General features: G+C 47.0%; 1 protein-coding gene across 1 annotated transcript in view; it reads left to right on the top strand.

Moving 5' to 3' along the window:
• Positions 1-6,239: 6,239 nt before the first annotated feature.
• Positions 6,240-26,393, top strand: part of ttc39c (tetratricopeptide repeat domain 39C) — a 143,388-nt gene continuing 123,234 nt past the window's right edge. The window contains exon 1 of the mRNA XM_038808550.1: positions 6,240-6,481. Within this exon, the coding sequence (XP_038664478.1) occupies positions 6,330-6,481 (152 nt within the window). The 5' untranslated portion in view covers positions 6,240-6,329. The remainder of the gene's footprint in view (positions 6,482-26,393) is intronic.

A 26,393-nucleotide genomic window follows, 5' to 3' on the forward strand; every position in this document is an offset into this window, starting at 1 on the left:
ATCTAAGGACCAGCACGCCTAGATCGTTCTGACTTTCTCTATTCCTAAGAGTTTTGCCATTTACGGTATATTTCCCCTCTATGTTAGACCTATCAAAATGCATTGCCTCACATTTGTCCGGATTAAACTCCATTTGCCAGTTCTCTGCCCAAGTCTCCAACCTATCTCCAACCAGGATGTTGCCTGGTATGGAGGAAAGATCTTATGAGGAAAGGCTGAGGGACTTGAGGCTGTTTTCGTTAGAGAGAAGAAGGTTAAGAGATGATTTAATAGAGGCAGACAAGATGATCAGAGGATTAGATAGGGTGGACAGTGAGAGCCTTTTTCCTCGGATGGTGATGTCCAGCACGAGGGGACATAGCTTTAAATTGAGGGGAGATAGATATAGGACAGATGTCAGAGGTAGGTTCTTTATTCAGAGAGTAGTAAGGGGGTGGAATGCCCTGCTTGCAACAGTAGTGGACTCGCCAACATTAAGGGCATTTAAATGGTCATTGGATAAACATATGGACGATAAGGGAATAGTGTAGATGGGCTTTAGAGTGGTTTCATAGGTCGGCACAACATCGCGGGTTGAAGGGCCTGTACTGCGCTGTAATGTTCTATGTTCTATCTGTGTCCTGCTGTATATTCTGACAATCCTCAACACTATCTGCCACACCACCAATCTCGGTGTCATCCTGTTAGAATTTTAAAGGTTTCTATGAGATCCCCCCTCATTCTCCCAAAGTCGAGCAAGTACAATCCTAACCGGCTCAATCTCTGCTCAGATGTCAGTGCCGCCATCCCAGGAATCAGGCTGGTAAAGCTGCGCTGCACTCTCTCTACAGCAAGAACATCCTTCCTCAGATAAGGAAACTGCATAAGAGGGGGCAGAGCGGCTGGAACAGAGGAGAAGAAGGTCAGTGTTAGGTGAGAGCTGGGGGAGATTGCAACATGAAGGAAAGATCGCAGAATGTGTTGATGGGAGAGAAAAGGTCAGTGCTCAGTAAATACATGGTGGGTAAATTTGCTGATAACACAAACACATGCAGGAGGGTAAGCTGTGAAGAAGACACAGGGAGTCTGCAAACGGATATAAAAACAGAAATTGCTGGAAAAACTCAGTGTGGCAGCATCTGTGCAGAAACAGTTACCATTTAGAATCCGTATGAATCTTCTACAGAGCTACAGAGAGGGAAAAATGTGATGGATTATAAAACATATAAAACAGGAGCAGGAGGAGGTCATTCGAGTCTGATCCAACATTCATTATGACCATGAACGATCATCCAACTCAATAACCTGTCCCCACATCCTTTCACCCCTTTAGCCATATATTAATTATTTGGACGAGGGAACACAATTATTTATCTCTAAATTTGCAGACGATACAAAGCTGAGTGGGAGGGGGGGCTGTGAAGAGGATGTGGACATGCTTCAGTGCGATTTGGACAGGCTGAGTGAGTGGTTACATGCATGTCAGATGCAAGATAATGCGGATAAATGTGAGGTTATCCATTTTGGTGGCAAAAATAGAAAGGCAGATTATTGGAATGGGCATAAATTGAGAGGTGGATATTCAGCGAGACCTCGGTGCTCTCGTGTATCAGTCTCTAAAAGTAAGCGCGCAGGTACAGCAGGCAGTAAAGAAGGCAAATGGTATGTTGGTCTTCATAGCGATTTGAGTATAGGAATAGACATATTTTACTGCAATTGTATGGGGCATTAGTGAGGCCACATCTGTCGTGAACGTCCACGAATTCTGCGGCGGCCTCCCAGAAAATGAAAATCCAGACCATGGAGTATCGTGTGCAGTCTTGGTGTCATTATTGGATTGGATTGGATTTGTTTATTGTCACGTGTACCGAGGTACAGTGAAAAGTATTTTTCTGCAAGCAGCTCAACAGATCATTCAGTACATGGGAAGAAAAGGGAATTGAACAGAATTCAAGAAAATACATGAGAATACATAATAGGGCAACACAAGATATACAATGTAACTACATAAGCATTGGCATCGGATGAAGCAGACAGGGTGTAGTGTTAATGAGGACAGTCCATAAAAGGGTCATTTAGGAATCTGGTGACAGTGGGGAAGAAGCTGTTTTTGAGTCTGTTCGTCCGTGTTCTCAGACTTCTGAACCTCCTGCCCGATGGAAGAAGTTGGAAAAGTGAGTAAGCCGGGTGGGAGGGATCCTTGATTATGCTGCCTGCTTTCCCCCGGCAGCGGGAGGTGTAGATGGAATCAATGGATGGGAGGCAGGTTCGTGTGATGGACTGGGCGGTATTCACGACTCTCTGAAGTTCCTTGCGGTCCTGGGCCGAGCAGTTGCCATACCAGGCTGTGATGCAGCCTGAGAGGATGCTCTCTATAGTGCATCTGTAAAAGTTGGTAAGGGTTAATGTGGACATGCCAAATTTCCTTAGTTTCCTGAGGAAGTAAAGGCGCTGTTGTGCTTTCTTGGTGATAGCGTCGACATGAGTGGACCAGGATAGATTTTTGGTGATGTGCACCCCTAGGAATTTGAAACTGCTAACCATCTCTACCTCGGCTCCGTTGATGCTGACAGGGGTGTGTACAGTACTATGCTTCCTGAGGAAGGATATTCTTGCTATGGAGGGAGTGCAGCGAAGGTTTACTCAGGGAAACAAATACTAAAGAATAAGTGACAGATAGTTCAGTGGGAGAGGGGGGGTGGGGGTGGGGGGGGGGGGTGGGGGGGGTGGAGTTTGTTAGGTCAAAAATATTTGGGATAAGATAAAGACAGGGTCAAGATGGAGGATGTGTTGTTACTCGTGTCTTAATAAAGCTCGTAGTCTCAAGTGTGGAGAAGATGCTTTATTGTGAGTTCGTTCAGTTTCCAGAGCTCGACCTAGAACGACCTTCCAGTGCTAACTACCAGCTTTGCTTGCTGTGTGTGTCCTGCTTACCAGCCCGCCTGCTGTGGAGTGTTGTATCTGTGTTGCTCCAAGTTCTGCCCTTAGTGAAGTGTGTCCTCACTTCCTGTCCTGATCTATTTATATGGCTCTCCCGTGCTCCCTCTAGTGGTTGCTCTGTTGTGTTGCATCTGGTTAACTTGTGATCACCACAGAGGAGAAGGCTCACAGTCCAAAGTTGTTGACTCAAAATTGAGTGCCGAAGTCTGTAATGTGCCTCATCCAAAGGTGAAATAGTGCTCCTCCCGCTTGCGTGGGGCTTCACTGGAGCATTGTAGCCGATCAAGGATGGACATGAGAACAAGACACTGAGTTGAAATGGCAAACGCCAGGAAGGTTCGCCTTATGTTTGCAGACTGAACAAAGCAGTCACCCAGTTTGCATTTAGTCTCAAATCAAACATTACAAGACAAATGGGATATTATTATGTGGTGAATGTGATTCACACTATATATAGTTGCCAATATCACTCCATGTATATATGTTTGTTATCTACCCGTTGTAAGATCAATGCTGTATATAGTTGCCAATATAACTCCGTGTATATGTTCACTATCCACCATTGTAAGTGCAGTTGCACTATCTGACCACCAGGGGGGAGTCACTCTGGGAGTACGCAAGAGTTTGTACAGGGCTCCTTCCTTGGCTCCGCCCAGGACTCCTCCCCCTGGGACCGATGTATAAAGATCAGTGCCTTAGAGCCAGCCTGCCAGTGCTCTGGAGATTCAACGATGAATAGGCTGGCTCTGTTGTAAGTATATTAAAGCCTCTGTTCAGATCCAACTACACGTGTTCACTGAATTGATGGTTCCATCATATTATTTGTTGCTAAGGGAATGGAATATAAAGTAGGGAAGTTTTACTGGAGCTGAGAAGGCATTGGTGAGGCCATATGTACTGTGGACAGTTTTCTTTTCTTATTTCAGAATGGATATAATAATAATAATCTTTGTTGTCACAAGTAGGCTTACATTAACACTGCAACAAAGTTACTGTGAAAAGCCCCTAGTCGCCACATTCCGGCGCCTGTTCGGGAGGGAGAATTCAGAATGTCCAATTCACCGAACAGCACGTCTTTCGAGACTTGTGGGAGGAAACCGGAGCACCCGTAGGAAACCCGCACAGACACGGGGAGAACGTGCAGACTCCGCACAGACAGTGACCCAAGCCAGGAATCAAACACTGGACCCTGGTGCTGTGAAGCAGCAGTGCTAACCACTGTGCTACCATGCCGCCACCATGCTTTGAATGAAGCAGTCCAGAGATTGACTGATTCCTGGAACGGGGGCAGGGATCATCTCCCGAGGAGAGGTTGGGCCTGTAAATATCGGAATTTAGAACATAAGAGTTGATCTTATTGAAACAATCAAGATCCTGAGAGGACTTGATCCTGAATGGATCAAGATTCCAGGAGAATTGGTAACTGGTGGGAACGTGTGTAGGGAAATAACGGACAGGATTCTCCGGTCCCCCATCCATGAGTTTCTCAGTGGCGAGCTGCTCGCTGATGGAGGGATTCCCTATTCCCTCTGCTTGTCAATGGGATTTCCCTTTAACCACCCCAGGCTGCTGCAGGCAACCGGAGGGGGGGGGGGGGGGGGGGGGGGGGGGGGGGGGGAGCGGCGCTGACAGCGGGAGATGAGAAACCCAACGGTGGGAATGCACCAGGGCAGCACGGTAGCAGAGTGGTTAGCACTGTTTCTCTGTTGCCTCACAGCTCCAGGGTTCCAGGTTCGATTCCCGGCTTGGGTCACTGTCTGTACGGAATCTACATGCTCTCCCCGTGTCTGCGTGGGTTTCCTCCGGGTGCTCGGGTTTCCTCCCACAAGTCCGCAAAGGCGTGCTGTTAGTGAATTGGAGAAGCTAAATAAAGATTATTATTAAATTGCCCTGTAGTGTCTAAAAGTTACGTGGGGTTGTTGGGTTACAGGGATAGGGTGGAGGTGCAGGCTTAGGTAAGAACATAGAACATACAGTGCAGAAGGAGGCAATTCGGCCCATTGAGTCTGCACCAACCCACTTAAGCCCTCATTTCCACTCCGTAGCCCAATAACCCCTCCTAAATTTTTTTGGTCACTAAGGGCAAATTATCAGCGCTAAAGCACCTAACCTGCACGTCTTTGGACTCTTTCAGGGGCCTGTGCAGACTCGATGGGCCAAATGGCCTTTGTCTGCACTTTAAATTCTATGAGGAGTGTGTCCCTGGCAATCACAGCTTGGTATGGATCCTGCTCTGCCCAAGACCGCAGGAAACTACAAAAGGTCATGAATATAGCCCAGTCCATCAGGCAAACCAGCCTCCCATCCATCGACTCTGTCTATAATTCCCGCTGCCTTCGAAAGGCAGCCAGCATAATTAAGGACCCCACGCACCCCGGACATACTCTCTTCCACCTCCTTCCGTCAGGAACGAGATACCAAAGTTTGAGGTCACGTACCAACCGACTCAAGAACAGCTTCTTCCTTGCTGCCATCAGAATTTTGAATGGACCTACCTCGTATTAAGTTGATCTTTTCTCTACACCCTTGCTATAACTGTAACATTATATTCTGCAGTCTCTCCTTCCTTCCCGATGTACGGTATGCATTGTCTGTATAGCATGCAAGAAACAATACTTTCACTGTCTACTACGTGACAATAATAAATCAAATCAAATCCGGGAGGGTTGGCAACAGGCAGGGATATCCCGGGCAATCCGGGAGGGGTTGGCAACAGGCAGGGATGTCCCGGGCAATCCGGGAGGGGTTGGCAACAGGCAGGGATGTCCCGGGCAATCCGGGAGGGGTTGGCAACAGGCAGGGATGTCCCGGGCAATCCGGGAGGGGTTGGCAACAGGTAGGGATGTCCCGGGCAATCCGGGAGGGGTTGGAAACAGGCAGGGATATCCCGGGCAATCCGGGAGGGTTGGCAACAGGTAGGGATGTCCCGGGCAATCCGGGAGGGGTTGGAAACAGGCAGGGATATCCCGGGCAATCCGGGAGGGTTGGCAACAGGTAGGGATGTCCCGGGCAATCCGGGAGGGGTTGGCAACAGGCAGGGATGTCCCGGGCAATCCGGGAGGGGTTGGCAACAGGCAGGGATGTCCCGGGCAATCCGGGAGGGTTGGCAACTGGCAGGGATGTCCCGGGCAATCCGGGAGGGGTTGGTAACCCTGGAGGAAGGGGGCGGTTCCGGGAGGAGCCTGCGGCTGATTGGCTGAACGGGCGGAGGGAAGGGTCACCGTTGCCATGTCACCGCGTGCGCGTTGCGAGGTGCGCGTTGGAGAAGCCGGCCGGCCGGAGAGACCCGAGTGGAGCGGAGGCACCGGAGAGGCGGAGTGACCCGAGCGGAGTGACCGGAGCCGGGGAGACCCGAACGGCCGCGGAGACAGTGCGGAGCGGGCCCCGGGGCAGGGCCGGGCCCCAGCTGGATGGATCGCCGCCGCGGGGAGGCTTCGGGCTCGGGGCCGGCGGCGGGAGGCCCCCCGCTGCCCCTGGACGATGCGGAGTTAGCGCTGGCCGGGATTAACATGCTGCTCAACAACGGCTTCCGCCAATCAGACCAGCTCTTCAAAAAATACCGGTAAACTGGGATCTGGGATCCACTGGGACAGCCGGCTGCAGGGATCCACTGGGGCTGCGGGGGTCCGGGATCCACTGGGACCGCCGGCTGCAGGGATCCACTGGGGCTGCGGGGGTCCGGGATCCACTGGGACCGCCGACTGCGGGGGTCCGGGATCCACTGGGACCGCCGGCTGCAGGGATCCACTGGGGCGGCGGGGGTCCGGGATCCACTGGGACCGCCGGCTGCAGGGATCCACTGGGGCTGCGGGGGTCCGGGATCCACTGCGGGGGTCCGGGATCCACTGGGACCGCCGACTGCGGGGATCCACTGGGGCGGCGGGGGTCCGGGATCCACTGGGACCACCGGCTGCGTGGATCCGGGATCCACTGGGACCGCCGGCTGCAGGGATCCACTGGGACCACCGGCTGCGTGGATCCGGGATCCACTGGGACCACCGGCTGCGGGGATCCGGGATCCACTCGGCAGGATTGGGGATCCACTCAGCAGGATTGGGATCCACTGGGAACGCGTGGCTGCGGGGATCCGGGATCCACTGAGATCGCGCGCCCGGACCTGAGATCCACTGGGATCCACTGGGCTCCCCCCCCCCCCCCCCCGGGACTGCCTCCTCTCCCCCCCCCCCCCCCCCCGGGGCTGCCTCCTCTCCCCCCCCCCCCCCCCCCGGGACTGCCTCCTCTCCCCCCCCCCCCGGGACTGCCTCCTCTCCCCCCCCCCCCCCCCCCCGGGACTGCCTCCTCTCCCCCCCCCCCCCCCCCGGACTGCCTCCTCTCCCCCCCCCCCCCCCGGGGCTGCCTCCTCTCCCCCCCCCCCCCCCCCCGGGGCTGCCTCCTCTCCCCCCCCCCCCCCCGGGGCTGCCTCCTCTCTTCCCCCCCCCCCCCCCCCCCCCGGGACTGCCTCCTCTCCCCCCCCCCCCCCCCCGCGGCTGCCTCCTCTCCCCCCCCCCCCCCCCCCCCGGGGCTGCCTCCTCTTCCCCCCCCCCCCCCCCGGGGCTGCCTCCTCTCTCCCCCCCCCCCCCCCCGGGGCTGCCTCCTCTCTCCCCCCCCCCCGGGGCTGCCTCCTCTCCCCCCCCCGGGGCTGCCTCCTCTCCCCCCCCCCCGGGGCTGCCTCCTCTCCCCCCCCCCCCGGGGCTGCCTCCTCTTCCCCCCCGGGGCTGCCTCCTCTCTCCCCCCCCCCCCCCCCCGGGGCTGCCTCCTCTCCCCCCCCCCCCCCCCGGGGCTGCCTCCTCTCCCCCCCCCCCCCCCCGGGGCTGCCTCCTCTCCCCCCCCCCCCCCCGGGCTGCCTCCTCTCCCCCCCCCCCCCCCCGGGGCTGCCTCCTCTCCCCCCCCCCCCCCCCCGGGGCTGCCTCCTCTCCCCCCCCCCCCCCCCCCGGGGCTGCCTCCTCTCCCCCCCCCCCCCCCCCCCCGGGGCTGCCTCCTCTCCCCCCCCCCCCCCCCCCCCCCGGGGCTGCCCTCTCCCCCCCCCCCCCCGGGGCTGCCTCCTCTCCCCCCCCCCCCCCCCCCGGGGCTGCCCCCTCTCCCCCCCCCCCCCCCCCCCCCCCGGGGCTGCCTTCTCTCCCCCCCCCCCCCCCCCCCGGGGCTGCCTCCTCTCCCCCCCCCCCCGGGGCTGCCTCCTCTCCCCCCCCCCGGGGCTGCCTCCTCTCCCCCCCCCCGGGGCTGCCTCCTCTCCCCCCCCCCCCCCCCCGGGGCTGCCTCCTCTCCCCCCCCCCCCCGGGGCTGCCTCCTCTCCCCCCCCCCCCCCGGGGCTGCCTCCTCTCCCCCCCGGGGCTGCCTCCTCTCCCCCCCGGGGCTGCCTCCTCTCCCCCCCGGGGCTGCCTCCTCTCCCTCTCTGTGGCCACTCTCTTTCTCTGGCCTCTCTCCACTCACTGCTTCTTTTGCCTCTGCTTCTCCTCCTTCCCTGCTTTAATGAGGCATAGGAAGAGGCCACTTCTCCCTGAGCTCCCAACTCACCCCGACCCTCTGAAACCGGTACAGAATCTCATCTCATCACATTTTTCCCTCTCTTCAGTCACACAGACTCTGAGCAGGAGTTCTTGTTTCTCTCCCCACAGAGGCTGCCGGAGCTGCTGAGGTTTCCCAGCATTTTCTGTTCTGTTACAGAACGAGGACATATGGCTCATTGAATCAGTGCCGGTTCTTTCAGTCAGTCCCTCTCCCCTTGCTGTCTCCCCATCGCCCTGCACGTTTTCCCCATGTCTGCATGGATTTCCTCCGCGTGCTCCGGTTTTCTCCCACAAGTCTCGAAAGACGTGCTGTTAGGTGAATTGGACATTCTGAATTCCCCCTCTGTGTACCTGAACAGGTGCCGGAGTGTGGCGACTAGGGGCTTTTCACAGTAACTTCATTGCAATGTTAATGAAAGCCTACTTGTGACAAAGATTATTATTAAGGTTTCTCCTTTTTGAAAGTTCCTATTACACCGTCCTTTCAGGCAGCACATTCCAGACCACAACTCACATCGTTAAAATAATTTCCCAAATTGACAGAATTGTTATGGTGCAGAAGGAGGCCAGGTCATCATCTAATGACCCCTGGAATGCCTTGATTGAACCTGCCTCTGCTGCACTTTTGTTTTTCACATCACATTTACTTTTTCTGCAAAGCACTTTAAATCTGTCCCCTCTCATTCTTGATCCTTTTATGAACAGGAACAGTCTTTCCCTATCTACTCTGTCCAGTGCCCTCGTGATTTTGAACATCTCAATCAAATCTTCTCTCCAAGGAGAACAGTCCCAATCTATCCTCATAACTGAAGTTTCTCTTCCCTGCAACCATTCTTAAAACCTCTTCAGTGCTCTCACCAATGCATTCACGTCCTTCCATTGGTGTAGCACCCAGGTCTGTGCACTGTATTCCAGCTGAGGTCTGAATAGCATTGTGTATAAATTCAGCATAACCTGGCTCTTGTACTCTGTGCCCTTGTTAATAAAGCCCAGAATACTATGTGTTTTATGAACTGCCCTCTTCATTGTCCTGCCACCTTCAACGATCTATGCACATATGCACCCAGGTCGCTCTGCTCCTCCACCCCTTTAAGAGTTTTACCCCTTATTTTATATTGTCTCTCTATTTTCTTCCTACCAAAATGTATCACCTCACACTTCTCTGCATTGAACTTCATCTGCCACCTATTTGCCCACTCCATTAACTTGTATATGTCCTTTTGCAGTTCTACACTGTCTTCTTCACAATACTCCCAAGTTTTGTGCCATCAGTAGACTTTGGACATGTCTCCTGCACACCCAATGCCGAGATTATAAAAATATATCAGGAAAAGCAAAGGCCCACTGACCCCTGGAGAACCTTCCCACAGCCTTAAAATATCCATTAACAGTTGGTCTCTGCTGCCTATTATTCAAATTTTCCAACGAGCTATAATTCGTCTCTCAATGAAATGAAAATCGCTTATAGTCACAAGTAGGCTTCAAATGAAGTTACTGTGAAAAGCCCCTAGTGGCCATATTCCAGCGCCTGTTCGGGGAGGCTGGTACGGGAATTGAGCCATGCTGCTGGCCTGCCTTGTTCTGCTTTCAAAGACAGTGATTTAGCCCTGTGCTAAACCAAGTCTGTTGTGTGGCACTGTATCAAATGTCTTTTGAAAGTCCATGTATACCACATCAACAGCATTACCCTCATTGACCCTTTTGGCTACTTCAAAAAATTCCAGCAATTTAGTTCAACACAATTTCCCCTTTCGAAGTCCATTCTGGCTCTTAAGTAATTACCCCACATTTTTCACTGTGACTACTGATTCTAACCTGAATATTTTTTTCTAGAAGCTTCCCCTTATGTTAAAATGACTGGTCTGTAATTGCTTGGTTCATCCTTAGCCTTTTTTATTCTCCAGTCCTCTGGCACCTCACCTGTAAGATTGCAAAATTATGGCCAGTGCCCCTGCAATTTCCACTTTCGCTTTCTTCAATATCCTTGGGTACATCTCATCTGGTCCCCGTGCCGTGTCAACCGTCAGTACCTGCAGTCTATTCAACAGCATGGCCAATCCACCTAACTTGCACATCTTTGGAATGTGGGAGGAAACTGGAACACCCAGAGAAAACCAACGCAGACACTGGGAGAAAGTGCAAACTCCATACAGAAAGTCGCTCAAGGCCGAAATTGAACCCAGGTCCCTGACCACTGTGCGACCTTTCTCCATCCTCCCCACTAGTTGGTGATCTATAGACTAAACTGAGCATTGTCATTCACGCTTTTTGTTCCTTAGCTCGAGCCAAATTGATTCTGTCCTTGAATCCTCTGGGACATTGCTAGAGGGATGGAGTTTAAGACTAGGGAGGTTATGTTGTAATTGTATAAGGTGTTAGTGAGGCCACACCTGGAGTATTGTGTTCAGTTTTGGTCTCCTTACTTGAGAAAGGACATACTGGCACTGGAGGGTGTGCAGAGGAGATTCACTGGGTTAATCCCAGAGCTGAAGGGGTTGGATTATGAGGAGAGGTTGAGTAGACTGGGACTGTACTCGTTGGAATTTAGAAGGATGAGGGGGGATCTTATAGAAACATTTAAAATTATGAAGGGAATAGATAGGATAGATGCGGGGAGGTTATATCCACTGGCGGGTGAAAGCAGAACTAGGGGACATAGCCTCAAAATAAGGGGAAGTAGATTTAGGACTGAGTTTAGGAGGAACTTCTTCACCCAAAGGGTCGTGAATCTCTGGAATTCCTTGCCCAGTGAAACAGTTGAGGCTCCTTCATTACATGTTTTTAAGGTAAAGATAGATAGTTTTTTGAAGAATAAAGGGATTAAGGTTTATGGTGTTCGGGCCGGAAAGTGGAGCTGAGTCCACAAAAGATCAGCCATGATCTCATTGAATGGCGGAGCAGGCTCGAGGGGCCAGATGGCCTACTCCTGCTCCTAGTTCTTATGTTCTTATGACATCCTCTTTCTCCGGCACTGCAATGCTCTCCCTAACCAATATCACCACCCCTCCCCCTTTCCTAACTTTTCTGGACACCTTGTACCCGGGAATATTTAACACCCAGTCCTGCCCTTCCTCGAGGTCTCTGTTATCATCACAACATCATATTTCAACAGTGCAGTTTGTGCTGTGACTCACCAATCTTATTTAGTATACTCCGTGCATTCACTGACATGGACAGTAACCCTGATTTAGCCTTCATTAATTTCTCATCTTACTCCAACCTTGCCTTCTAGACCCGATGGGCTGATGGCCACCTTCTGCACTGTAAATTCTATGATTGCCTTATTATCCTCTATCCTAGTTCTGTCTTTATCTCTCAGTATTTTGCGCACCCTGGTATTCCCCAGTAATGTTTTTTTTTTGATCACCTCTCTGAACGTGCTATCCATGTAGCTCTCAGCATCGTGGATCTGCCACAGTGACTCCAGCTACCACTCGAGCCCTAAAACCCAGAACCCAAGTTTCTGCAGCTGGCAGCACGTCCTGCATACATGGCTGTCTGACACCAGTAGCGCCCATACCTCCCACCAATTACATGCCATGCATTCCACTTAACTGAGTTGCCCTGCTATGCCTTAAATTTACTTCCCTTATGTTCACTTTATTCTACTTTAGATTATTTTATTATATTGGCCCTGACTTTCCCTTATTCCTGGTCTTCTCAGTTACATTCCAGTATAACTACTTCTTTAAAAAGATTACACTTTCCAAATTTACAGCAATTTAAAGATCTTCCCTAACAGCAGTTTCTTACCATCAATATAAAGATACACGAAATGGGGGCGGAAGTAGCTGGTCTGTTGAGCCTGCTTAAACATTCAACACGATCATGGCTGATCTTAGTCTTCAGCTCCATTTCTCCGCTTGCTGCTCATATCCCTTGATTCCCTCAGAGACCAGAGTCTCTCATCCCGGCCTTAAATATATTCAATGATGGAGCATCCACAATGCTCTGGGGTAGAGAATTCCAAAGATTCATAACCGTTGGGTTGTGAATTAATTTCTCCTCATCTCGGTCCAAAGTGAGTGGCCCTCTATCCTAAGTCTTTGTCTTTGATTGCCTGATCCACGGAAACATCCTCTCAGTACCCACCCCGTGAAGCCCCTTCAGCATCTTTTGTGTTTCAATGAGATCTCCTCATTCTTCTAAACTCTGGAGAATATAGGCCCAGTTTATTCAGCCTCGCATCATAGACCAACCTGTCATGTCAGGAGCCAATCTAAGGAACTTTTACTGGACAGATTGAAATGCAAATATGGAAACCAAATTGCACGCAGTATTCCAGACATGGGCTCTCCAAATCTCTGAACAACTGTGGCAAGGTTTCTTACTCTTATACTCCAACCCCCATATGATAAGGCCAAGATGCCATTTGCCTTCCTAATCGTTTGCTATACCTACATGTAACTTCCTGGGTTCTTTTATGAGCATACTCCAGTGGCTCTGAACGTCAATATTTGCGAGTTTCACACCTTTTAGGGAATATTCTGTTTCTCTGTTCTTACAACCAAGCTGAATAATCTCTCACTTCCGTGCATTATACTCCATCTGTTGCCCAGATATTTAACCTGCCTATATCTCTTTGCAGCCTCGCTTATGTCTTCCTCACAACTTTTATTTCCAGCTAGTTTTTTACCATCAGGAAACTTTGATGCATTACTCTGTCTCTTTGTCTAAGTCATTAATATGTGTTGTAAATAGCTGAGACCTCAGCACTGCTTCGTGTGGTGCTCCACGAGTCACAGCCTGCCAACCTGAGAATGTCCCATTTATGCCTACTCTTTGTTGCCTGTATGTTCCCAGTCTTCTGACCGTGTTACTATATTCTCCCAACTCCATGAGCCCTTCTCTTGCCTATTAACCTTTTATGCGGCACCTTATCAAATGCCCTTTGGAAATCCAGGTATACCACATCTATTGATTCCCCTTTATCTACCCCACTGCTTACATCCACAAAAAACTCCAAATAAATTTCTCAAACACAATTCCCCTTGCATAAAACCATGTAGACTTGTTCTAATCATACTATGATTTTTTAAAGTACATTGTTAATACTTCCTTAATAATATATTCCAGCACTTTCCCGGTGACTAATGTCAGTCTAAATTGTCTGTAGTTTCCTGTTTTCTCTCTCCCTCCTTTCTTGAATAATATTGTTAGATTTGCTAACTTCTAACCTGTTGGGGCAATCTGGAAACCTTGGAATTTTGGACAATCATTTAAAGCGCGTCGACTAATTCCGCAGTTATCTCTTTTAGAATTTTGAAATGTAGGCCATCAAGGGATTTGTTGTATTTTAGTTCCTTGAGTTTCTCCAGTACTTTATCTCTGCTGATATTAATCACATTAAGTTCCTCACTCTAAGTTGCCTTGTATTTCTGGTATGTAACTTGTGTCTTCTACTGTGAAGACTGACACAAAATATTAGTTCAATGTCCCTGCAATTTCCTCATTTCCCATCATAATTTCTCCTGTCCCTGTTTCTAAGAGACTGATGTTTACTTTAGCTACTCTCTTCCTTGCTATATACTTCTAAAAGACCTGATGATCTGTTTTTATATTCATGTCTAGTTTACTCGTTCTATTTTCCCCCTTTCATCAACTTTTTGGTGGCCCTTTGTTGGTTTCTAAAACACTGTAATCCTCAGACGTTCTATATTACGCACATTATAAGCCTCTCCTATTAATCTGATACTATTATTATCCTCGTTTGTAAGCCAGGGTTGGATATTTCTCATTAAATTTTGTTTTTTCAATGGAATGTATTTTTTTTAACATTTCAAGTTGTTTCTTTGTATGTTTCATACTGTTGAAATGAAATGAAATGAAAATCGCTTATTGTCACGAGTAGGCTTCAATGAAGTTACTGTGAAAAGCCCCTAGTCGCCACATTCCGGCGCCTGTCCGGGGAGGCTGGTACGGGAATCGAACCGTGCTGCTGGCCTGCTTGGTCTGCTTTTTAAAAGCCAGCGATTTAGCCTGGTGAGCTAAACCAGCCCCATTTAATGTTTAATCGCTGCCAATACCTTTCAATCTATTTACCCATTCAACTGTAGCCAGCTCTCCCCACATATGTATAGGGTGACACGGTGGCAGAGTGGTTAGCACTGTTGCTTCACGGCACCAGAAACCCGTGCTCGATTCCTGGCTTAGGTCACTGTGCGGCGTCTGCACACTCTCTCCGTGTCTGCGTGGGTTTCTTCCAGGTGCTCCGATTTCCTCCCACAAGTCCTCAACGACGTGCTTGTTAGGTAATTTGGACATTCTGAATTCTCCCTCTGTGTACCCGAACAGGCGCCGGAATGTGGCGTCTCGGTGATTTTCACAGTAACTTCATTGCAGTGTTAATATAAGCCTACTTGCGACAATAATAAAGATTATTATTGTTAATACCTGGGTTTTGACCCTGCAGCCACTGGGCAATCTCTCCTTATTTACGCTCATAACTTCTCTCATAATCTACCCTTCATACTTTTGAACATCTCTGTCAAACTCTCCTTAACCTTCTCTGCTCTCCGAAGAACAATCCCACTTTCTTCAGTCTTCCCACATTAATGAAAAGTCTCTCAGCCTAATACCATTCTAATCAATCTCCTTTTGTTAGTCCTCTTGAACATCCTTCCTAAAGTATGACTCCCGAAATTCCAGCTAAAACCTAAAGGGCCGACTTCTTTCTTGTTTAAATGAATGTTGGTTTTGGTTAAACATGTTTAGTTTATTCTAGTGTTTTAAGATGTAAGCTGATCATGGAAGCTTTCCAACTTGTACCATTGCAACTGTCCATTTCAGTCCACAGAAGAATGTTACTGTGAAGGAAATGAGTTCCTGTGAGTCTGTGATGTTGTAATGGTAAATAGGCCAGTTGCGTAATGAAGGACGAACAGGTGCTTGGTTGGACAATTAAGTTAAACAGTTAAAGTCATACTTCGTGTCAAATAGGTTGGAGGAAATTGGCATAAAGCACTTGAGGTTGCAACCATCGAGAGAAACATTTTGTTTTAAGCACACCTAAGGATGCTGGCCATGATGTGGAGATGCCGGCGTTGGACTGGGGTGAGCACAGTAAGAAGTCTTCCAACACCAGGTTAAAGTCCCACATGTTTGTTTCAAACACTAGCTTTTGGAGAGGTCAGAGGAAGGAGCAGTGCTCCGAAAGCTAGTGTTTGAAACAAACATGTGGGACTTTAACCTGGTATTGTAAGACTTCTTACTAAGGATGATGCACCTTGCTGTTTCTTTGTGATTTCAAACCACTCTTGCATTGAGATTTTTAAATTGAAGCCAGTTTGTAATGATTCACTGAAGTGTTTGGCGAATACCCATGCATTAAAGTGAATTGTCTGGCGTCACAGTTCTTTTATTGAATGTGGCATTCCTGTCCCCAGGTAGGCTTTTCATTTTCTGTTCTTAAGAGTGTTTTTTTTTTGAGAAGTTGTTCTAATGTTGAGCGTCATTCTGTCACGTGCCTTGGCTTGAAGGAACAAAGTGACTTTATATCAAAATTTGTGTCTCCTTTATCTTTTTATTGGGTTTTTGGGGTGTGAGTCAGGGCAGTATTTGAGGCATGTATTAGGTTCTTGCAGAATGTTTTAATTCTGAGGTTAATTGTGTATGTCGCTCTCTTCAAATCATTTGGTCTGTTGCACTGCTTCTGCTGCGGTTGTTTTACAAGCCTGCGAGTCTTAAAGAGATTTTGATTTAACTGAATGTTGCAGAATACAGAGTAGGCAATAAATTATACAAGGCATGTCTCGAAATAGCCAATTCTGATTTTTCGGGGTATTTGCACTTCTGAACATGAATGAATGCAATAGTTATGACTGTCGCATTCGGGGTTTGTAATGTTGGTAAGGGACATTTTACTGGTGACCTTCTGGTTGTGTTTCTTCTTCCTGAATGGTCAAACATGCACACGGGTTGAAAATGCATTGCAGCAATATGAAAATGCAGAAGTGTGGTCGTGAGTAGGCTTGCGTTCAGAAGAGTGTTACAACACAGGAGGGACCTAGAGAGTAGTTTGCATGATGCAATCAACAACCAGTCATAAGATGGAAACAATGTCAGGTGCTTGTAAAATCTCTCCGCTTGTGTCAAACAAAGAACTAGTCAGATTGACATCTACTAAGTTCTTTGTGAGTGTTATGTATTAATAGTCGCTGCATCTAATTGTGCCTGGCACAGTTAATAAATTTATTAAATTTGAGTTGAATATTTCCAGATTTATTACAATTTCTCTGGCTTTTATCCAAAGTCTGTCCAAATGTTTAGAAACTGGTTTTCTTACATGCAATGGAAGATGGATAGAAATCTCAATTTACATCGCCAATTTGAGTAATTTCTGTACTTGACTTGGCATTGTATTACTTCTACTGTAGATTACAGTTAAATCTTGCATTGTTTTCCTTTGGGTCAATTTATACCTCTGGAAATTAGACTAACAGGTCATAATGACACTCGGGGAGGCAGTGGCGCAGTGGTATTGTCGCTGGGCTAGTAAGCCAGAGACCCTGTGTCATGCTCTGGGGACCTGTGTTCGAAGCCCGCCATGGCAGAATGTGAAATTTGAATTCAATAAAAATCTGTAATAAAAAGTGATGACCCTGAAACCATCTGGTTCCCTCATCTGGTCTGGCCGACATGTGACTCCAGATCCACAGCAATGTGGTTGACTCTTAAAACGGCACTCAGTGATGGGTAATAAATGCTGGCCCACTGCTAATATTGGCATAGTTTTTTTCTTTTTAATTTGTTCATGGGATGTGGGCGTCCCACATCCCATGAACAAATTAAAAAGAAAAAAACTATGCCAATATTAGCAGTGGCTACCCCACACAGGAAATCTTTGGCGGTTGTTGATCCAGCACCCTCCACTCAATTTCCCCTATAGCCCCTCTGAGCGTTTCTTCAACTACAGATGATATTTTTGAAATAAAGTTCCCTGCATCGCAAACAATAGACGCCAACACTCTGCTAGAAGCAGAGTAATGGGCACTGAAGCAAGCTCCACAGAAGTTAAAGAACAGTTAATTCAAGAAACTAGAAGTTTCCAGAAAGTCTGAAGTTGAAGGAACAGACGAAACTGCCATTAGAACAGGGTACTTGCTGATCTCTGAAACTGGTACTGTGTAATGAGAACGGATTGATTAATGATCGCAGAGTTAGGGATCCTCTCGGAAGGAGTGATCACAATATGGTGGAATTTAAAATACAGATGGAGGGTAAAATCAAACACTAGTGTTTTGTGCTTAAACAAAGGAGATTACAATGGGATGAGAGAAGAGCTGGTTAAGGTAAACTGGCAGCAAAGACTTTATGGTGAAACAATTGAGGAACAGTAGGGAACCTTCCAAGTGATTTTTCACAATGCTCAGCAAAAGTTTATACCAACAAAAAGGAAGGACGGTAGAAAGAGGGAAAATCGACCGTTGATATCTAAGGAAATGAGGGAGAGTATCAAATTGAAGGAAAAAGCATACAAAGTGGCAAAGATTAGTGGGAGACTAGAGGACTGGGAAATCTTTAGGGGGCAACAGAAAGCTACTAAAAAAGCTATAAAGAAGAGTAAGATAGATTATGAGAGTAAACTTGCTCAGAATATAAAATCAGATAGTAAATGTTTCTACAAATATATGAAACAAAAAAAGAGTGGCTAAGGTAAATATTGGTCCTTTAGAGGATGAGAAGGGAACTGAACAGGTTTTTTTGGGTTAGTCTTCACAGTGGAAGACACAAATAACATGTCAGCGACTGATGGAAATGAGGCTATGACAGGTGAGGACCTTGAGACGATTGTTATCACGAAGGAGGTAGTGATGGGCAAGCTAATGGGGCTAAAGGTAGACAAGTCTCCTGGCCCTGATGGATTGCATCCCAGAATACTAAAAGAGATGGCTAAGGAAATTGCAAATGCACTCATGATGATTTACCAAAATTCACTAGACTCTGGGGTGCTCCTGGTGGATTGGAAATTAGCAAACATGACACCACTGTTTAAAAAAGGAGGAAGGCAGAAAGCGGGTAATGATACGTCAGTTAGCTTAACTTCAGTAGTAGTGAAGGCATCTGGATGGAAATTGTCCCATTGGGCAGACGCAGCATGGGTTCATAAAGGGCGGGTCGTGCCTAACTAATTTAGTGGAATTTTTTGAGGACATTACCAGTGCGGTAGATAATGGGGAGCCAATGGATGTGGTATATCTGGATTTCCAGAAAGCTTTTGACGTGGTGCCTCACTAAAGATTGCTGCATAAGATAAAGATGCATGGCGTTAAGGGTAAATTAGTAGCATGGATAGAGGATTGGCTAATTAATAGAAAGCAAAGAGTGGGGATTAATGGGTGTTTCTCTGGTTGGCAATCAGTAGCTCGTGGTGTCCCTCAGGGGTCAGTGTTGGGCCCACAATTGTTCACAATTTACATAGATGATTTGGAGTTGGGGACCAAGGGCAATGTGTCCAAGTTTGCAGACGACACTAAGATGAGTGGTAAAGCAAAAAGTGCAGAGGATACTGGAAGTCTGCAGAGGGATTTGGATAGGTCAAGTGAATGGGCAAGGGTCTGGCAGATGGAATACAATGTTGCCAAACGTTAGGTTATCCATTTTGGTCGGAATAACAGCAAAAGGGATTATTATTTAAATGATAAAATATTAAAACATGCTGCTGTGCAGAGGGACCTGGGTGTGCTAGTATATGAAGTTGGTTTACAGGTGCAACAGGTGATTAAGAAGGCGAATGGAGTTTTATCCTTCATTGCTAGAGGGATGGAGTTTAAGACTAGGGAGGTTATGCTGCAACTGTATACGGTGTTAGTGAGGCCACACCTGGAGTATTGTGTTCAGTACTTACCTGAGAAAGGGCGTACTGGCGCTGGAGGGTGTACAGAGGAGATTCACTAGGTTAATCCCAGAGTTAAGGGGATGGATTACGAAGAGAGGTTGAGTAGACTGGGACTGTACACGTTGGAATTTCAATTATCTTGAATCATATAAAATTATGAAGGGAACAGATAGGATAGATGCGGGCAGATTGTTTCCACTGACGGGTGAAAGCAGAACTAAGGGGCATAGCCTCAAAATAAGGGGAAGTAGATTTAGGACTGAGTTTAGGAGAAACATCTTCACCCAAAGGGTTGTGAATCTATGGTATTCCCTGCCCAGTGAAGCAGTTGAGGCTCCTTCATTAAATGCTTTCAAGATAAAGATAGATCGTTTTTTTTAAGGAATAAAGGGTTATGGTATTTGGGCGGGAAAGTGCAGCTGAGTCCACAAAAGATCAGCCATGATCTCATTGAATGGCGGAGCCGGCTCGAAGGGCCAGATGGCCTACTCCTGCTCCTAGTTCTTATGTTCTTATATTAAGACAGAGCTGGAATTGCAAATGTGGGTGGAATTGGCTAGAGGAAAAACAAGAGATTGGAAGCAGTCATAAGTTTGGTGTCCTTATTTCCAGTCGAGAAAAACGATAATTTTCTGTTTGGGACTGAGTACCTGAGTTTTGATGCAGAAATTTGGCTACTGTGGCAGATCAAGACAAAGAAAATAGTCAAAGGAGAGTTGGAAAGCCTGGAGGCAGATCCTTAGTGGAAACGGCTGAGGGAAGGCATTGTTTGAAAGAAGATTTTAAAGCCTGTCTTTTTGAGAGTAGAGAAACATTTGTGTGACAATCATCTGGGGGAATTTGAGGAGACACCGACAGGAGATAGATGAGTAGCATCTGCCACTAAATTTCCAAGTGGAGTGCTATCCTTGAATTCTGAGTACCTTCATGAAAATACATGCCAGTGAAGGAGTCAAACTTTTATTGTTTAATATAAATATTTTTTCTTGTTAAAAAGTACTTGGCAGTCTTGTGACTCTCTTTTTCCACATTTTATTTTTAAAATAGTTACGGTCTTTGAGCCCTGTCCTGTTATGCACCAATTGGGATTGTAACAGTGTGCTCAAGAGTCTGGCCTGTTTTTGTGCTGCATGCATCTTACCCTGTCTGTTTATGCACCATACAAGCATCATTCCACTCTATTTCATCTAGTGTATCCATTTATTCCCTTCTTCCTCATGCAGTTATCTGACATCCCCTTAAATATATGTATTATTTATTATTTATCTCAAACTCTCAAGTGGTACCATGTTCCACATACTCTCCATTCTCTATGTAAAGAATTAGACTGTTGTAGTTGCTTCCTTCAAAGATTAAACCCACTCCCCAACCACAGGAAGGAGGGCTGGGGGGGCAGAGTCAGCCCCTCAAACCTGTTCTGCCATTCATTAGGAATATGTGCATCTCCAATCCATTAAACCTACTCCTGCTTCCACAGCCTTTAATACCCTTACCATGATTAGAAAAACTCTGTATCACAAATTTCCACTATCCTTTGTGTGAACAAGTGCTTCTTGACATCACCCTTGACACCCAAGCTTTGATTTTTAGGTTATGACGGGGATGCCTGACACAGTCAAGCATCTATCAATGAATAATATAATTTACAGTGTCGATGGAGGCCATTTGGTCCATCGAGTCTTCACCAGCCCTTGGAAAGAGCATCCTACTTAAGCTCATGCCTCCACACTATTCCCGTAAATCCAGTAACCCGACTTAACCTTGTGGACAGTAAGGGGCAATTTAGCACGACCAATCATCCTAACCTGCACATCTTTGGACTGGGGAGGAAACTGGAACATCCGGAGGAAACCCACGCAGACACGGGAAGAAAGTGCAAACTTCACATTGATGGTCACCCGAGGCCGAAATTTAATCCGGATCCCTGGAACTATGAGGCAGCAGTGCTAATCACTATGCCACCATGCCGCCCCATCTGATGCAATTGAACAGAAACAGCGCCAGGGAAAAACAAATTGACAGCCTGAAGGAAACCTTTAAATGCAGTTGATGTGGAACAGAGCATTTACTACATAGTTGCCCAACTTGTGGAAAACTTAAATCACTTTGCCATGTGTAATTCTAAGTGCACATAATTGCAGGTGATGATGCAGTCCTAGAATCTGAACATTTCATTGGTGCAGTAACAGCAAATTCGAAAGATGACTAATGGAAAGTTGATTTAATAATTTGCCAACATGCTGGTGAATTTCAAGCTTGACATAGGTGCATAAGCAAATGGCATTCCCAAGCCTGTATCGTAAGATAAGTAAAAGAAAACAGCTAACCAAAAGACAAGGAAAACTGTCTACTTATACAGGTGAAAAACTGAGAGTGAATTACAAAAAACAGCCTTGAGCACTTCCATTTGTAGTGAAAAATGATACGACACCCATTCTTGGAATCAAAGCTTGTGAAAATCTGAAGTTAATCAAGAGCATAATGACTGTAATCACTGATGACATCCTGAGTGAGTACAAAGATGTGTTCAAGGGGATTGGTTACCTAATGGGAAAGCACACCATCAAGATTGACAAAACTGTCACCCAAAATACATCGGCCCAGCAAAGTACCAGTAATGCTGAAAGCAGAGCTAGACAGAATTGAAAAACGTCAAGAAAATTGAAGATCTGACAAAGTGATTTAATGCCAGCTGTAATTGTAGTGTTAGACACCTGGGCTAGTGCGCGGTTAATTCCAGCCCACTTGACGCAGAGTAGCAACATAATTGAAACTAGCAATTAATTCTCAGAAAATACCCAAAATCTCTGGTCTTTGGCTGCCCAATAACTACATCACCAGGTTTGTAAAATTAAACACTTATTAATAACTATGATTAAATATGTAACAAATACAACTGGTTAACTATCTAATTACTAATCCTTCCCTTTAACTCGCCCCACCCTGTGCACATACCCATGACAGACAAACACAGGGGAAACAGAGGTGTAAAATAATGATGAAAGTAAAAAGCTATGAGCCCTTGTTTCAGATGGACATCTTTTCTTCCATCTCGGCCTTCAGGTGGAGTTTTTTCATTCAGTCTGTCATGGTTTTCACTAGATTCATCCAGGTTTCAAGAATTCTCTGGTTCAGAAAAACAGATAGGCAGTATTTCTGGAGAGTGGGAAAGACAGACAAACACTCATAGCTGCTCCTCCCAGGATCTGACTGTCCTTTCCTGCGACCTCTGAAAGCCATCTCACTCTGGTAGGACTCAATCACTGCCTGTCGCCAGGCAGAATAATGACTGTGGCCACCAGCCAGCGAATCAAACCAAATCCCTCTGATCTCTTGGGTGTCGAAAAGTCTTGAGTTTTTCTGTTCAGAAGCTAAACCTCCATAGCACAATGTACCATTTTGCAACTTTGAGTTGCTCACTTCCTCTGCTTGACTTAAAGGTATATGTCCAGTAAATATCCATGGATCAAAATGACAAAGTAGGAAATAAGGGAATCAACAGAAAAGGCCCTTGCAGGCGAAAAATCAGATGGGAATCTACTATCTGTCTAGATGTAAACCAGGTAGTACAAAGAGAGCATTCTCCGTTGCCCACAGTGGAATAGATCACACATAAGCCAGCGGATGCTAAATACTATTCAGTCCTGGTGTGAGTTCAGGCTTCTGACAGGCCAACCTGGATGAACGCAGCTTCTATCTCTGTGCCGTCACACCATTTGGGCGCTATAGGTTTTAATGCTTACATTGTGGTATTAATTCCGCTCCTGAGATGTTCCACAGAGCAGTGAAATAGCTGTTTGGAGGGTTAGAGGGTACGGGAACCTATATCAACAATGTGCCAGTCTGGGGAACTACACGAGAAGAACACAACCACAGACTGAGGCAACTGTTGCAAGAGCCAGGAGAAGAGCATCCTTCAACAAAAAACATGACAATTCCCTGCAGAATAAAACTTTTGTACTTTCCCCCAATCTTTCTGCAGTCTTGTCCCACTGTTACACTTTCCCTTTCCTCAGCTGGATGTTAATTTAATAATAATAATAATAGCTTATTGTCACAAGTAGGCTTCAATTAAGTTACTGTGAAAAGCCCCTAGTCGCCACATTCCGGCGCCTGTTCGGGGAGGCCGGTACAGGAATTGAACCGTGCTGCTGGCCTTGTTCTGCATTACAAGCCAGCTGTTTAGTCCACTGTGCTAAACCAGCCCCATTGACCATTGGTTAATCTTGCAGGATACTTTCATCTCTGTTCAGAGGCACACCTAGGCAGATAAGTGGCTGTGTGGCAATATTTTAGCAACTCCATCCTGTTTAATGTTTGCTTTGTACATTTAAAAAGACTTAGCTAGGGATATTAATTGTTCAGTGTTATCACAGTTTATGGAGGCTGTTGGAAACTGTATTTTGAAACTCTATTATGCATTTTGTTTTTAAAAAGTTAAAAGTATGCTCCTTCCACCATTTAACAAAACAAGTTTCCTATAAAAATGCAACAATGCCATGAAACTAAATGTTACCATCACAGCTCGAAAATACAGTTTTCCAAGCCATTATTTTCTTACAGTTTTGTGAATTGTACACAAAAATATATAAAAGAAACAGAAGAGGAGGTAAAGTCATGGTTAGCTTTCACCAGGTGTGTTGCTGCAAGGCTCTGCTGGTCAACAACTGAGTTGTTTACGTTCTACATTCACCATTGTGAATAAGAATGGCTAAGTTACTGCACTGGCTCACAATAGACTCAGAAAAAGCTACTTTAAAGCATTAAGTAGAATGATTTCCAAATTCCAAGGTTCATTGGAATTTAAATTAGTTATCCGACTAAAATTAATTTTATTTGTCAAAATGGTTAATGCAGGAGGGCTTTTGTAGTATCAAAAAAGTCCGCAGGAATTTGATGCCCCCATATTGTTCTTTAAAAAAATACATAACATAATATGCACACACATATATACAAATTTGTGTCATATATATATTATATTGTATATTATAGAAAGCAAAATTAATTGCTTTTGGATGTTGGTATAAGCACAAAACACTTCAGCTCCCATTGACTAGAGACTCGCCATTAGTTGCAGGTTTCATGTCGTTCTCATCTTCTGATAACTTGACTGCAGTTGTTTTCAGGGCCACATTATTGATGCTGAAGGAAGCAGTCACTGTCTGGCAGGTGACAAAGCCAATTGAGGGCATGGTAGGCTGGTTAAAGCTAGAAGTTACAGGTATCCTCTTCTGTTCCTCTGTGATAGCAATTTGCTCAGCAATCCTGCGGCCCTGCTCCTCTCGCTCATGACCTTGGTGCTTATGATGATGTCCATTTTTGGCACATTTGGGGCACCTTTTTATGCAGTTCTTGCATTTCGATGAGGAAGCAGGTTGTGACTGGCTATATCATTTCAGGCCAGACTTGCAAAAGAGAGATTGCACAAATGTTCTGGACTGATTTTCATCTCTACTTCCCTTTTAATGGCCACCATTTTACATTGAAAAGCTGGACTGAAACAAAAGCATTTTATTGTGAGAACCTTGTAAGTGCAAAATCACAAGTGAAGATGAACTACCACGCAGTGTTTCAAAAAGCCGAACTAGGCTCTGTTAGCTATTAAACAGGATCCTGTCAAAGTACCCGTTGGGAAAGAGATTTATTAAGTTACCAAGTGGAAGTGCATCAACGGGGCCGAGGTAGAGATGGTTGTCAGCTTCAAATTCCGAGGTGTGTACATCACCAACAATCTGTCCTGATCTTCTCACATTGCGCTATGACCAAAAAAGCACAACAGTGCCTATACTTCCTCAGAAAACTGAGGAAATTCGGCATGTCCACATTAACTCTGACCAATTTTTACAGATGCACCACAGAAAGTGTCCTATTTGGCTGCATCACAGCCTGGTATGGCAGCTGCTCGGCCCAAGACCTTAAGAAACTTCAGAGAGTCGTGAACACAACCTAGTCTATCATGATCTCCCATCCACTGACTCTGTCTACACCTCCCGCTGCCTTGGGAAAGCGGGCAGCATAATCAAAGACCCCTTCCACCCGGCTTATTTTCTCTCCAACCTCTTCCATCGGACAGGCGATACAAAAGTCTGAGAATACGCACTAACAGGTTCAAAAACAGCTTCTTATCCACTGTTACCAGATTCCTGAATGACCCTCTTATGGACTGAACTGATCGCTTCACACATCTCTACTGCGTAGTACTATGTGGTGACTGCAATGACAGTAACTTCATTGCAGTGTCAATGTAAGCCTACATGTGACAATAAAGATTATTATTACTCCGTTTGCTTCACCCGATGCCTGTGTCTATGTATTTACATTGTGTATTTATATCTGTCTTATGTTTTTTTACGTGTGGAACGATCTGTCTGGACTGTACGCAGAAAAATACTTTTCACATGACAATAAATCAAATCCAATCCAAAAGTGTTGTGCTTCAATATGGTATTTGAAGCCTCTTCACAGCAATTGCGAGCTGCTGTGAAGGGAGATTGTGATACGGCATTGTGAAGCTGAATCATCGGTGGATTAACTGGAATAAGCCTGCAAACATGTACAATTAAACAAAAATCGCGGCAGGCCCCGGTCTGGTGCCGAATCGCGATGCTCTGCCCCTCCAAATTGGTGTCATTGCGTTATCGGGCCTATCCACGATGCTCTGCCTTCGATGGGCCGAGTTCCTGACGTGGTCTCAACGGTTGTGAGCCTGACGTGGTGGCTGCGGGGAGAGGGCGTACGGACAGTGTCCAGCACCGGCGTATGTCGCCGACCATCGTGGCACTGGCCGGGGGACTTCTGCCAGCGCTGGGGGTGGCTAGGAGGTGGACTGCGTGGTCGGGGTGGATGGAACGGTCCAGCACAACCGGCCACTATCTGTGCGTATGTAGGGGTTGTAAGTGAATGCGCGACTGCAGCTTGTCAGCCGTGCGCGTGTCCAGCACGGATGCAACAATTCTCCCACCGTTGTCGATGTGTTCCACGGGAGTTTCACGTGGCACGGTGCTAGCCCCTCACCGGTAGCGGAATTAGTGCGATGTGCCGATTTTGTTTTCCATTGTGGGAGTCCATGGATCCTCCGTTGCCGTCGGCACGGCCTCAGGAATGGAGAATCCAGCCCATCATCTCTGACAGTG

Source organism: Scyliorhinus canicula, chromosome 10 (genome assembly GCF_902713615.1).
Source record: "Scyliorhinus canicula chromosome 10, sScyCan1.1, whole genome shotgun sequence".
Classification (NCBI taxonomy): Eukaryota; Metazoa; Chordata; class Chondrichthyes; order Carcharhiniformes; family Scyliorhinidae; genus Scyliorhinus; species Scyliorhinus canicula.